This window comes from Chlamydotis macqueenii, chromosome 5 (genome assembly GCF_036417535.1).
Source record: "Chlamydotis macqueenii isolate bChlMac1 chromosome 5, bChlMac1.mat, whole genome shotgun sequence".
In the NCBI taxonomy this organism is placed as follows: domain Eukaryota; kingdom Metazoa; phylum Chordata; class Aves; order Otidiformes; family Otididae; genus Chlamydotis; species Chlamydotis macqueenii.
In genome coordinates, this window is record NC_141560.1 from 19,922,927 (window position 1) to 19,935,960 (window position 13,034).

At 40.0% G+C, this 13,034-nt stretch overlaps 1 protein-coding gene across 2 annotated transcripts in view; it reads left to right on the forward strand.

Moving 5' to 3' along the window:
* Positions 1 to 244: 244 nt before the first annotated feature.
* Positions 245 to 13,034, forward strand: part of PTPN21 (protein tyrosine phosphatase non-receptor type 21) — a 42,787-nt gene continuing 29,997 nt past the window's right edge. For both annotated transcript variants that reach the window (XR_015258649.1, XM_086748597.1), the window contains exons 1-2: positions 245 to 422; positions 1,176 to 1,549. Coding sequence is in view for 1 of the 2 variants with exons in the window: in XM_086748597.1 (XP_086604723.1) it covers positions 1,370 to 1,549 (180 nt within the window). In the remaining variant the exon portion in view is untranslated. The remainder of the gene's footprint in view (positions 423 to 1,175; positions 1,550 to 13,034) is intronic.

Genomic DNA, 13,034 nt, shown 5'->3' on the forward strand with positions numbered 1-13,034 from the left:
CCAGCCTCCCGCCGGCAGCGCTGCGGGGCGGGCCCGCCCGGGGCCGGGGCCAGGCCCGGTGCCGTTCCCGCGGGGCCGGTCGCCACCAGCCGTGGCTGCGCGGCGCGGTGAGGGAGGCGGTGCAGCCCACCGAGGCGATGGTGGCTTGATCTGGCGTATGTGAAGCGCTTTCACTTTAGTGGTAGCCCCAGTGCGGCTGTAGCGACTGCCCTCAGAAAAAAAAACCTCCGCTCTGCGGAAAAAAACCCTGTATTTAGAGACTGTTTTTATTCTGCAAGCGCTACTGAAAAACAGCAGTAGTCAGAATGACGAATTCCATGGGCTAGGGGACACGCGGTAATAAAACACTTGAAAGAGGAGAAAGGCGAAGCTTCTGTGTCACGGGTTTGACAGGAGAGGAGGCGTGAGGGTGTTTGGTGAAGGTAGGGAAATGAGTGTCTGCCTTTAGACTGGGCATGTGTGGTTTTCAAGGAAAAAATTACAAAATAAATGGTTCTTGGAATTTGCATGCTTTCTGGGTGAGGCAAAATGTAACCTGGAACATCGTACAGCAGTTTAGCATAAGAAATAATGGTACAGGTAGCTGCAATTTGGGGAAAAGTAGAGGAATTGGATTTTAATTGTCTGGTAGGACAATTTTTAATTGTCTGGCTAAGGTGTGAGCTTTAATGCCTCTCTTCCTGCCTTCTTTTTTTTTTTTTTTCTCCCCCTTAATCGTTTATGGGGCTTGGTTTTGCTTTTAATCCAATAGAGGCTGAGGTTGCGTGCCGCTTTGAAAAACAAGCCAGATTCCTGGTTTTACTGTTAAAGAAAATGACTTTGTTCAGTATTAGAAATACCTTAAGCAAGTTGCACTGTGTAGGTACTTCATTTAAATACTGATTCAGTTTAGGAATACTTATTTTAAGACATTGCAGCCACATTTGATGAAGACTGATTATTCACTTGTGAGTTAAAAAAATCAACTTGCCAAAGACTGGTGTCGTCGGTGGAAAAACCAGAAACTCTGGTACTTATTTCATTATTTGAATGCATAACAGCTCTGCATTTTTGAAAAGCAGACTGATTACTTAGATTTAGAAAAAATATACATGTTATTTTTCCCATGTTAGCATTCCCCTTTCAGTAGAAGTATTTCTTGTATTTACTCTCCTCCTCTTTTGCTCCTTGCATAGGATTCCAGTGGATGCCCCTTCTGCTCATCTCTTGGTGGAAAACTTGCTTGTCTTTAATGGATACTGCTGCTGCTGGTTGATCTCTGGAGACTTCACAGCTCCTTACCTTTTGAGAGGAGACAGCTACTTGTCCCCTCTCAAGGTCCGAGTGGTAGTAGCTCTTTATCAGTAACCATCCACGCAGGAAAAAGAAGATGCCTCTGCCTTTTGGGTTAAAACTGAAACGAACTCGACGTTACACGGTATCCAGCAAGAGTTGCTTGGTGGCTCGTATCCAGCTACTCAACAATGAATTTGTGGAGTTCACACTGTCGGTGGAAAGCACAGGGCAGGAAAGTCTGGAAGCAGTGGCTCAGAGACTTGAATTGCGGGAGGTAAGCGAACTCTGTGGTGCGTGAAGGCGTGATTTTTGTCTCTGGTGCTAGATGACCTATGTGGTGATTCATTACCATTTAGGGCAATCAGTCTATTTTCTGGAGCAGCTGTCCTGTGTTCCCCTTGTTTCTCCTCCTTCTGGTCTTGATGGGGACTTGGATTGCTCCAAAACAGTTGCAAAACTAAAGTTACAGAGCTAGGGAATGCCTAAGGGGAGGACATGTGAGAAGTGGCAGTGAATAGAAGCTCAGAGCAATAAACGAAGCAACTAGTTTTTAAACCTGACAGTGCTGAAAACACAAAGCAACAACAAAAAAACACTTCTGCCTAAGCAACCTAGTTAAGAATTACTGCAAGACTTTAGACGACTTTTAGCTGAGGATGTGAAAGAGAGTGTTATTTGTGTACATGTATTTTTTTTTCTGGTGGATTAGTGCTTGGAAAAGAACCTAAAGCACAAAATGTGATATGTACCTGTGACGAACTATTTGTATTGCTTATTTAAATACCACAAACATGTTTGCAGACACTGTCTTGGAGCAAGCATGTAGTCATTTAGATCGAGTACTGGCCTCATGAGGAAACATGGTTTGCGCTAGTTGAATCTGTATGTATCTGTGTACCCTGTTTGTTTTTTTTCCACAAAAATTACTTACTTAATACTTTGAAGGATCCTTTTGCAACTGAAATTTGCTCTTCTCCCACACATTTAGTGCTGATTGATATATCTCCTGTATTGAGTGAATTACTGCTGAAACACTGAGCTGTGAAATGTTGTTTATAGAAATCTACATAGATTACCAACAAATAAACAAAAGTAATTGTTTTATAATTATTTGAACACAGGTTGATTTGATTGCAGTAGTTTAATGTTGTTGATGCCGTGTTAATTGATATTCTTACTAGAGTCTCAAAAGGTTTAGTTCACTTTGTAGTCATTAAACTGACAGTATATGCACTTCTAGGGGGGCAGGAGAGGTGAAACTTGTAAAAAAAGTTCAGTGTTCTAACGTAGTTCTGAAAAAGGCGCTTTTGCTCTGATTCGTGGTGGTGTTTTGAATACGGGTTTCAAAAAAACCCAGTGAAAACTGTAGACTTAGGTAACCAAAATAAGAGTAATTGTTAAAATATTTTTTGTCTAATAACTGTGATTTTTTTGAAATGTTACATTTTCACTGTCAAGCAATGGCAACTGCTTATAACTTTATTACTGTACACAGCATGCGTTACTATAGGATCTCAGTAGGAAATGCTGTATACAGTCAATTGTTTTCAGAATTTTTTTTTTCTGTTTGGAGAATAATAAATACGTGAAATAGATGTGAATCCATGAATCTCTAAGTGTTTGTTTACTGTGGTTGTTTTCAGTCCCAATATGCATCCTTGTAGATTCTCCAAATACTTTTTTTAATGTACAGTTATTTTGGAAAAATGCAGTTCTCTGCAACAATGTAACGTCTTTTTTTATCTTGCTCCTTATAGCAAAGGGAGAACTACTACGCTTATAGCCTTAGTGTTTACTTACTTAGAACACAACAGATATAATATATTTAGAATTCAGTTATTGCATGAATGCAGTTTGTCAGTTTTATCTATCTGTTTTCAGATGTCACTGCTCAGTCAACAGAAAGTAAAGAAATTAACTATATTTGTTTTGCAAAACACAAAAGCTTTGTCTTTCTGAATGATGACTGCTAGCTTTCATTGAACTAGTCAGAGTGTTGGAGATTTGGGTTTTTTCAGCCACTCTTCATTATCTTTCCTTGGAGCTACTCCTAAAAATCTTTTTAAAAAAAAAAAAAAGAGAGAGAAAGATTGCAATTTCCTCAATTAAGAGTCATATATCAGACTAAGGGAGTTGACAGTACGCTATTGAACTCTAAGCAGATTCCTTCAGTCATGCATTCTTGCATGGATTATTTTGGCAGGCAAATGTGTTGCAATAAAAGGGAATGGAAAGTAGGGATATAAATTACTTTCCAGAGCTTGCATTCAAAAAAATGTTGTTCTGCCTTTAAATAGTCAGATCTGCCAAGCAGATATTGGATCGTTCCTGACTGCTTGCTTGGTAGAAAGTTTTCAGAAAGAAAAATTTGGTCAGGGCTTTGCTTAAATCTGCAAAAACAACATTAGTCCTTGATAGGGTAAAATACTAAGTACTTTCTGTAAGATGTTGCGTATTCTTAATGCACTAAGCACCCTTAAAGCTTGAGTGTGAATTCAAGGTGTTAAATGTGAAAGTATGACTGTTTATTTGAATACTGAGACTTAACGCAGTTATGAAAACCGAGGCACCAGTTTTGGATTACTGTATATGGGCTACGCAGCTATGACATGCCATTCCCATGCACCTTCAAAACAGTTTGTTACAGGACGCATGAGGGGAATCTCTACCTTTTTAGACATTGAATGGTAAAGTTTGTAAATGTCTCTTTCTCTCTAGTGTAGTCTGCAATTAGTGAATTAGTGAATTTGGACAGTGAATTGAATGGCTTATTTTTAATGCTGTAACATCTTTTAAGGTATTTGTTTTAACAGATCTTTATGTAAATAAGTAGTCTTCAAATTACGCTTTGTATGGCTAAACACTGGTTTTCTTTTGGTTTTGCAATTAGTACTTCTCAATTTCCAAGTTGTACCCTAGTATGGACACATAGCTAGGATTTAGGAAGTCATAAGTATGTTGACAGTTTTATTTTTTTACTGAATGGTAAACTTTACAGAAAAGTGAAATGAATGCATTAAACTAAGAAGGATATCTTCTGGTATTCCCAGAATGTGACTCACCAGCAAACGGGTATGTAATCCAGCTCTCTTAAACCGAGGAGCTAGGGAAAGACGCCAAAGGGAACAGGGAACATAAGTAAGTTACCCTTTGTAGCGCAGCCTGTCTTTTATCCTCTGAGAGAGCGGTAACCAAACTTGATTTATGCAAAAAGCTGTATTTGTTGCAGAAAACCATTCTAGAATTACAAGTTTTGAAAAACTGCTGAGAGCTTTGATTGTTAGCTACCTTAAAAAAGATCTGCAACTCTGCTCATCTTGTGTCTAGGACATGAGTATACAAATTAAGTACTTGAAAATAGAGAATTTTTTTTTTTTCTAATGTTGATACAGCTAGATATCTATAGGATGTTTGGCAGGAGATTTACCTCTTCTACCAGACTGATTTACCTCTCTTACTGAATCTGGTATTTCTATTCTCTAATAACACTTCTAAACCAGAAAGAAGGGCCAAATTCTGCTACTGTGTACGAGCAGAGTCCGACTTAACTGCAGATACGTGGTAGAGATTTGGGCCCAAGTATGAGAACTAATGGTAGGGAACTTCTATGGAGAGTATGTGTTGTGCACATGCAAGTTCCTGTGTTTGTTTTGGACATGAATAGGAAAGAAGGAATCAAGGTTATCTGGATCCTGAATAACTTTGAAGTTCTACAACAATGCTTCAGAAATGCTTGGACTGTGCTGTAAAACTGTGGTCTGAATTCTAAAGTATCAACTCCTGTTTGGAGAAAACACATAAAAATTATTTTAATTCAGTGTGGTGGTTTTTTAAATGTGTGTTTTGCATATGTAAAGAGTGTTTTTAAAATTAAGACCAAGTGCAGCCATAAATATTCTTATATGTATCAGTAAACATATTGACTGGCAAATAAAAGCTGGGCCAAGTCATGACAGAGGAGTCACTAGCATGTTTATACTTTGTATAAAAATCTGACAAAATTTTAGCTAATGCTTGGGAGAAATAAGAGGAGAAGCAGTGCTCATAGTTGAACTGCTGTGGTTGCTTCTCTGAGCCAAATTTTCCTTAAAATTAGGAAAGGGGGAAGTGTCATGAAAGAATGTATACAAAAATGTGGACCTTTAGTGTGTAATCTAATTAATTTAAAAGATGCTACTTTTTTTGAAAAACAAACGTGACTCCATATAAAATGTGTATTAATTATAAGTAAGCTGTAAGTGTAATTTAGGAGCCAAGATAAATTGAAGGATAGAGCACTCAGACGAAAATCGGTGATTGCCTCAGCGTGATTCTTCTAGTTCTTTCATTTTTCTGAACGAAAAAAAAGCTGTACAGTCAGGTATAGGATTTGGACTCAAGCTCACTACACTGAGCAGCACAAAATTAAGGTTTTTCCATGAAAGCAGTAGTGGCAGTTAGGAAGTCTTGCCCCTGATTTCTTCAGCTTTTTTAATGAAACTAGGTCTGAATTTGAATATATGACTTGTGTTTTTTCACTGTCACAATGTCGGTGAATTATTGTATAGTGTTATAGTGATTTTGACAGAAGAGGTTTTCTTTACTTCTGAAACAAAGACATTATTTTATTGTTTAGTATTTTTAGACTACTTTGAAATTTTGCTTTTTCTGATTGTAAAGCAATCAGAATTTAAGCCTCTGATGAATGGGAACATGATACTTCTTTTAATGTCAGTGCTGTGTAAGGTGTGAGTCAAAAGCAGATATATGTCCATCCTTCTCAGAGCCTTGGACTCTGGTGGGAAAAAGTAACACGGTTTTCTTTTTTTAAAAAGTGTGTTTCTGCATTTCTTGGGCATGTTGATTGATAACTGATCTGTTTCTGCAAGAGATTAAAATATGTTTTGATGGGATATAAGATGTCTTCTATTCACTATGAAGGTATTGCTCTTTAGCTTGTAAATTAGACAGTTTACCTTTCTTTAAGGCACTGATGAGTAGAATCTGCCTTGCCTCTCAGAAGATCATTTATCAAGATATTTGAAGAGTGTAAAAACAGAGTGTACTGACATTCGTGCACTGTTTGAATTTGAACAAATCAGATTACCTTGCAAAGTATTGATTTTGTTTATTTCTTATCCCCACTGTTTTGCTTTAAGCAGTAGTTGGCAATTGCTTTGATTGCTTTGTTTAATTAGCAGTTGTGAAACCTATATTGGAGTAGTTAGGAGGAGGTGGGAGTGTTGGAAAAAAGGTGTACGTTATGAAAGAGCGAAGACTTAAGACTGACTTCTCTCTATATTCCTATAGCTGCTCTGCTAAATAGTCCCTCCTGCAGCTACAGTTGAAGATCTTGTCAGTACTAGAATAACGAAAATTGTGTAAGCAATATTACCCTAAAGAGAGTAGCTTGAAGACGGGGAAAAGGGAGGGATTTTTATGAGGCTAGCCAGCAGTCCTCCTTTTTCTGCCAGAATAACTGGTCGTGGTAGTATGTAGAGGAGTGCAACTTTCCAGCCCGTGGCTGGTATGTGGCAGGACTCACAGCTTTTTTTTTTCTTCACCACTTCCAGGAAGTCTTGGATCTTGTACACTTGGCCAGTACAGGCTACTCCAAATCCTTTCGCCCCTGGAGACTGGGAAGATTGGCGGAGGAGGTTGTCTGCGGTGATAAGAGTGGAGTTTCTGGAGAATTTTCAGGGCCTCTTGTCTCCTTCCATAGTTCCTACATTGGGTGTAGGGTAAAGCTTTCCCTTGGTGTCTGTCAGTCATGCATAGTACAAGATTATTGACCCAGTTCTCCTGCATGGTTTATTTAAACTGTGATATCCTGGTGGCAGGAACTGTTTTGTATCCAAGCATACGCAGTGGAGCCCTTGGGCTAACTGGGATTTTATAAGTCCAACTGCAATACTTATCCTTCAATAATGAGAAAGTGTTTTCAGCACTCTCTTCAGGAAAGTCTTACGGCTTGTTTTATTTGTATGTACAAGTGTAAAAGAGGAAAAGCCTGAAAATATATTTTGATTGCATTCCTCTGTAAACCCTGTTATCATTTTGGTTTTTTTAATTTCTTCCTTCACATCTTAGGATGGTGATTCCTCAGGTCACTGTACCCTTGAGGCAGGTAGCAGACTGCACTAATTAAAAGGCAGCATATTAATAATTTGAAAACAATTATGTTTTCAAGTTTATTTGTAACCTGTGAAATATTCTGTAAGATGTATAACATAGGATATTTAAATTAGCCTGGAAATATATAATTAAATACATAAGTTCAAAGTAAACTTTGAGCACTGCTATGCCTCAGGGGAATGTATGGTAAAGTCTATTTGTCCTCCCTGATTCCATCCACAAGAAGTAGTTGTTTTTTTTTTTCCTTTAGTTTGAAGGTTTATAGAGAACAATTTTTCTTTGCTTTTTTTTTAAATCCTTAAATTTGGCAATAACAGTGTCATCTTAAAATCTTTTTTTTTCTGATATAGTGTATTGCCAAAGAACAGAAGGCACAGTCAAGTTTGGGGATCACAATAGGTGCTGTTAAGCTCAAGTGAGAAGATTACACACATTTGATATCTGGCATATACATTTGCCGTTTTTATTTCTTTTCTAGATAATGTAAACTGTGCCCAAAATAGACCTGGAGATTCTATATGAAACCATTTTTTAAAAATACTGCTAATCAGAATAACTGATACATATAAATGATGTTCAGAGTAGAGCCAAAGTGAACTTATATTAGGGATGAGGCTGATCCATAGTAAATAAAATTATCAGAACGAAGATGATCAGAGGGCTGGAGCACCTCTCCTATGAGGACAGGCTGAGAGAGTTGGGGCTGTTCAGCCTGGAGAAGAGGAGGCTCCCGGGAGATCTTGTAACAGCCCTCGAGTACCTCAAGGGGGCCTGCAGGAAAGACAGGAAGAGACTGTTCAGGAGGGCCTGTTGTGACAGGATGAGGGGTAATGGTTTTAAACTAAAAGAGCGTAGGTTTAGGTTAGACATAGGGAAGGAATTTTTTACAATGAGGGTGGTGGAACACTGGAACAGCTTGCCCAGAGAGGTGGTGGATGCCCCATCCCTGGAAATGTTCGAGGCCAGGTTGAACAGGGCTCTGAGCAACCTGATCTGGTTGGAGATGTCCCTGTTCTTTGCAGGGGGCTTGGACTTTAAAGGCCCCTTCTAACCCTAACTGTTCTATGATTCTATGAAAATAATGTGAAATGCAGCAGTTAGGTCTTCTTCCCTGTACCAGCTGCTTGATATCAGTTAGACACAACTATCACACTGATTCCATTTCGAATTATAAAACAGATGAGGAACAGCAAAGTATGGTCAACAGATGTGGAAACTTATTAAATTTGAAGATTAAAAGCTCAGTTTTTAATGGGTTTGTAAAAGATAACACTTTTTCAAAAAAAAAGAATGTTATTTAATGTACATCTAAGAACTTATCAGTAAGCTGTTTCTCTTAGTGAGCACAGTTCAGTAATGACATAGAATCGAGTACTAGTTTGAGTTGGAAGGACCTGTGAGGGTTGCATGATCTCGCTCTCTGCTCAGGAAGGCCAGTGTGGATCAGGTGGTGCAGGGATTGCCTGGGTGAGTTTGAGTGCTTCCAGGGATGGAGATTTGACATCTTTTTGGCCTACGTGTTCCAGTGTTTGGCTAGTCTTGTTGTTAAATTTTTTTCCTGATCTAAGTGGAATTTCCCATGTTGCAGCTTGTACCCTCTGCTTCTCGTGCTTGCAGTGAGCACTTCCAATGAGTGTCTGGCTCTTTATACCCTGCTCTTAGGCAGTTGAAGTCCACAGTAAGATTTTACTTCAGTCTCTTCTTAAGACTGATCAGCCGCACTTCTCAGACTCTCATCATACATCGTGCAAAAAATATATTAGGCGCCTGCAGTCATATAGTCTTGTGGCACCCATACCTGATGAAGCTCCTCTGCTTAGCTTAGTGTTGTAGTTCAGCCCCGATCGGGACCAGACTACGCAGTCTCTCTCTTACTGCCCCCACCCTCTGAGAGAATAGGGAGAGATAATATAAGAAAAACAGCTCAAGGTTTGAGATAAGGACAGGGAGAAATCCTTAAAGTTACCGTTATGGGCAAAACAGACTCGAATTGGGGAAAACTATTCATTTATTACTAAAAACAGCAGGATAGTGAGACAGAGAACAAGATAACCTCCCCCCACCTCTCCCTCTTCCCGAGCTTAACATTATCTCTACTGCCTTCCCCCCTCCCCGAGCGGCACAGGGGGCAAGAGGGAATGGGGGTTGCAGTCAGTTCATCACGCATTGTTTTACGCCATTGCTTCATGGTTGGGGGAAGAACTCCTCACATTCCTCCCCTGCTCCATTGTGGGGTCCCTCCCACGGGCCACAGTCCTTCGTGAAACTGCTCCGGCGTGGGTCATCTCTTCCACGGGGTGCAGTCCCTCCAGAACGGCTGTCCCAGTGGGCCCTCCATGGGCCACAGCCTCCTTCAGGCATCCACCTCCCCTGGTGTGGGGTCCTTCACGGGCTCCAAGTGGATCTCTGCTCCTCCGTGGACCTCCATGGGCTGCAGGGGGACAACCTGCTCCACCATGGTCGTCACCACAGGCTGCAGGGGAATCTTGGCCAGGAGCCGCATTACTCCTCCCCCTCACTTCTGAACTGACCTTGGCATCTGCAGCCGTTCCTCTCACAAGAAAAACTCTTCACAACAGGCTGGCAGACGCCTCTCAGGATCTCTTCACATCATCCAGCTCATCTCCTCTCCACTTCTTGCAGCCGGGCTGGACCGAGTCAGGCCCAGTGGGCTGCCTGGCAAGAGGCCAGAGGGTGAGGCCTTCAAGGCCCATGAGGCCTGCGCTGCCCCCTCTGCGCCTCTGCCCCTGCTCAGCTTCTTCACATCTTCTCTTCTTTTTTTTTTTTTTTTTTTCTGTTTTCCCCTTCTTAAATACGTTATCGCAGAGGGGTTATCACAGAATTTTCTGCTACCAATTGGCTTGGCCTTGGCCTTGGCCAGCAGCGGGTCCGCCATAGGCCTGGCTGAGTCCACTGAACAAAGGGGAACAACTTCTAGCAGTTTCCTACAGAAGCTTCCACCTTAGCGCCCCCCCCTCCCTGAACAAAACCACAACACTTAGGAATTCTAGTTGGCTTCGTAGATGAAGTCACTCCACTCTCTCACCAACCTGTGAGCTGTAATACTGCGTTGAGCTTTTGGTACATTTGTGTTCATGATAACTCTTGAACTTCTATGCAAAAATGCTTACTGTTCCTGTCCATAGTGACAGAAAGCAGCTAGGTAGAACATAACTGTACAGAAATTATATGTTCTTTTCATTTCTATTTGATTTTCTTCAAAGGGGTTGGGTCATGAATAAGTCGCTAAAATAAATGAACTTCAAAATAGTGTTAATCTTAACAGCTTAACATATTTTAAGAATTGTGTCATGACGTTCTTTTTAGAATTGGGTGTTGTCCTGAGCTGCTAATAATAAAATGTTTTAGCAATGAATAAAAATGGATTCTATTTTAATCAGTGAGAATAGTCCAGGGTGCATAAGCTCCTCTGAAAACTCAGGATCGAATTCTGCCCTTGAAGTCAAATGAAAGGTTTGCACACAGGTCAGAAGGCATGCTTTGGTCCATAGTGTTTTGCATGGATAGTCCAGATTGGAGGATTTTGTAAGGGAAAATACCATGGCAGAAAAATCTTGTTTAAAGATGTGCTGGATCCCAGAGAATATTTTAAAAAGTGGAAACATTTTTCTTAGTCTGTTGTGCTGGTAACTAATCCGTTCTGTGTGTGGGCAAGAAAAAGTGGTTAGTGTTTTAAAGACACAGATGAGTGCAAGTGATCATCATGCCTTAAAAACAGGGTCTGCGTTGAGTTTAGACTTCAGGGTCTAGAAGCGGGAGTATCTTACATCACAGAGCTTGAAACAGTGGGGATGTTAACAGAAGTTTGTGCTCTTTCCCTCCTTACTTTTCGTTGCACATCTGTTCTTTGAGGCTTAAATACACCAAGGCTGCAGATGAAAGTTATTTGAGCAGTTGCTTAGAAATGTTTGCATACATTTTCAGTTGGTTTCCAAAAGTGTTTATGTGGTATCTTTTATAGAAGTCTTTCAGCCTTGTTCGTGTGATTCTGTAGCTGTTACCCTTACATTTCAGTCTCTGCCTTGGCCTCAGCTCTCACCCAGAAGGTTGTTCTTCGATGTTTCAGATCGCACTCAGCCCGGGGCAGGTGGGTTGGGCCAGCACAGTAGGCTTTCTTTTTTGAACTCTTCCTAGCAAGTGAGATCAAGTAGCTCATGGCATAGAGTTCAACTTTTAACTGTTATTTTTCGGTCTGTGCGCATGGAGTTAACAGTTTTGTAGTGAAAGAGAAATACATTCAGTCCTCAGGAAGGACTGAGGAGTAGTCATTCAGTACATTTTACCCTTTTCAGTGTGTGTTGTTGCAGTGAACATAATATTTCTTTCCTAATGGAGTTTGTGTGGTACTACTGTTTTAATTCATGACGTCTTCTGGAATCGTAAGATACTGTCTGCTCAATATCCTTGTGAAATGGTGGAGGTTACCACACACTGTATCGTATGGTTGGGATATTGAAGCACAGAAATAAAAGCAAATGTTGTCTTAGGTAATGGCATACTTTGTGCACCTGGACTGAGAAATCTGGAAAATGGCGTTGTTAATAGTATTTGTATTCAGAGCCATATTCCTTTTGTCCTCCTGAAACAGGAAGTATTTATGACTTCTTAAATTTGACCCTTGGTTTTCATAGTTCGGAAGTGAAGAGCACATGGTGTCCACCTGTGAAAAATTTGGTTTGTAGTATTTGTTTTACAAGAGAACTCTGTTTCTGATGTGAGAATCCAGTCTGTTTCTCTGTTGTGATTTTTAAACTTTCTCAACCATGAAACTGTTGCACGTGTCAGCATTCTGCCTTTTCTCCAGATATATTCCACTTTACTGAAAAACTGCTTTTATCTTCTATGAACAGTTCTAATTAAATGTAATTTTCGTATTACAGCCTGCCTGTTTATCAAGTAGGACCAGAGTTGTCTTAGAGTTTGCAGAAGGGATCTCAATTTAACCATACTTTTTAAAAAAACTGTTCTGAATATTGATTTTGCAATTACATGGTAACAGTAATTTAATTTAGAGGATTTTTTTTTTTTTAACATTGGGGGGAAAAAAAACCCACCAACAATCACTTAAAACTGTGTTGATGTTGATTTAGAGAGAGGCAAAGAAGTATGTTTTGCCAGTGTGCAACATCAAAGGAACATTATGCCTTAGAATTGGCTCTAGTTTCCCAGTTTTGCTGATTTCCCAGAGAAAATTCTTTTGTGGAATAGATGCAATTCTTAATTTAATGCTACACTGTGACTTTTGTGGCCAAAATTACTTAATGATCTGTGCTGATGGAGCATTGACTTCAGTGCTACCCTTGAAGTTTGGGATGTAGCATATCTACTCATGCCATGGTTGTTACCTGCATAGTCAGCCTGTCAGAGCTGTAAGGGATAGCCAGAATCCCATGTTCAGGCTGTAAATTAAGCAGATGTACGTATATGAATTTTCAGACGTGTATATAGGTGAGTTTTCACAGGAAAGTTCTAAAGTGGCCTTTCTCTGCTAACAGCTGTTGCTCCCCAGTTAATTTCAAATCTGTGCTCCAAAGCATCAAAATGCTAGAGCTTCTGAGAAAACAACAGCAAATACTTTGTTTGCTATGTAGTCAATTTTTAAAGTCTAATTCACTGAAATTTAT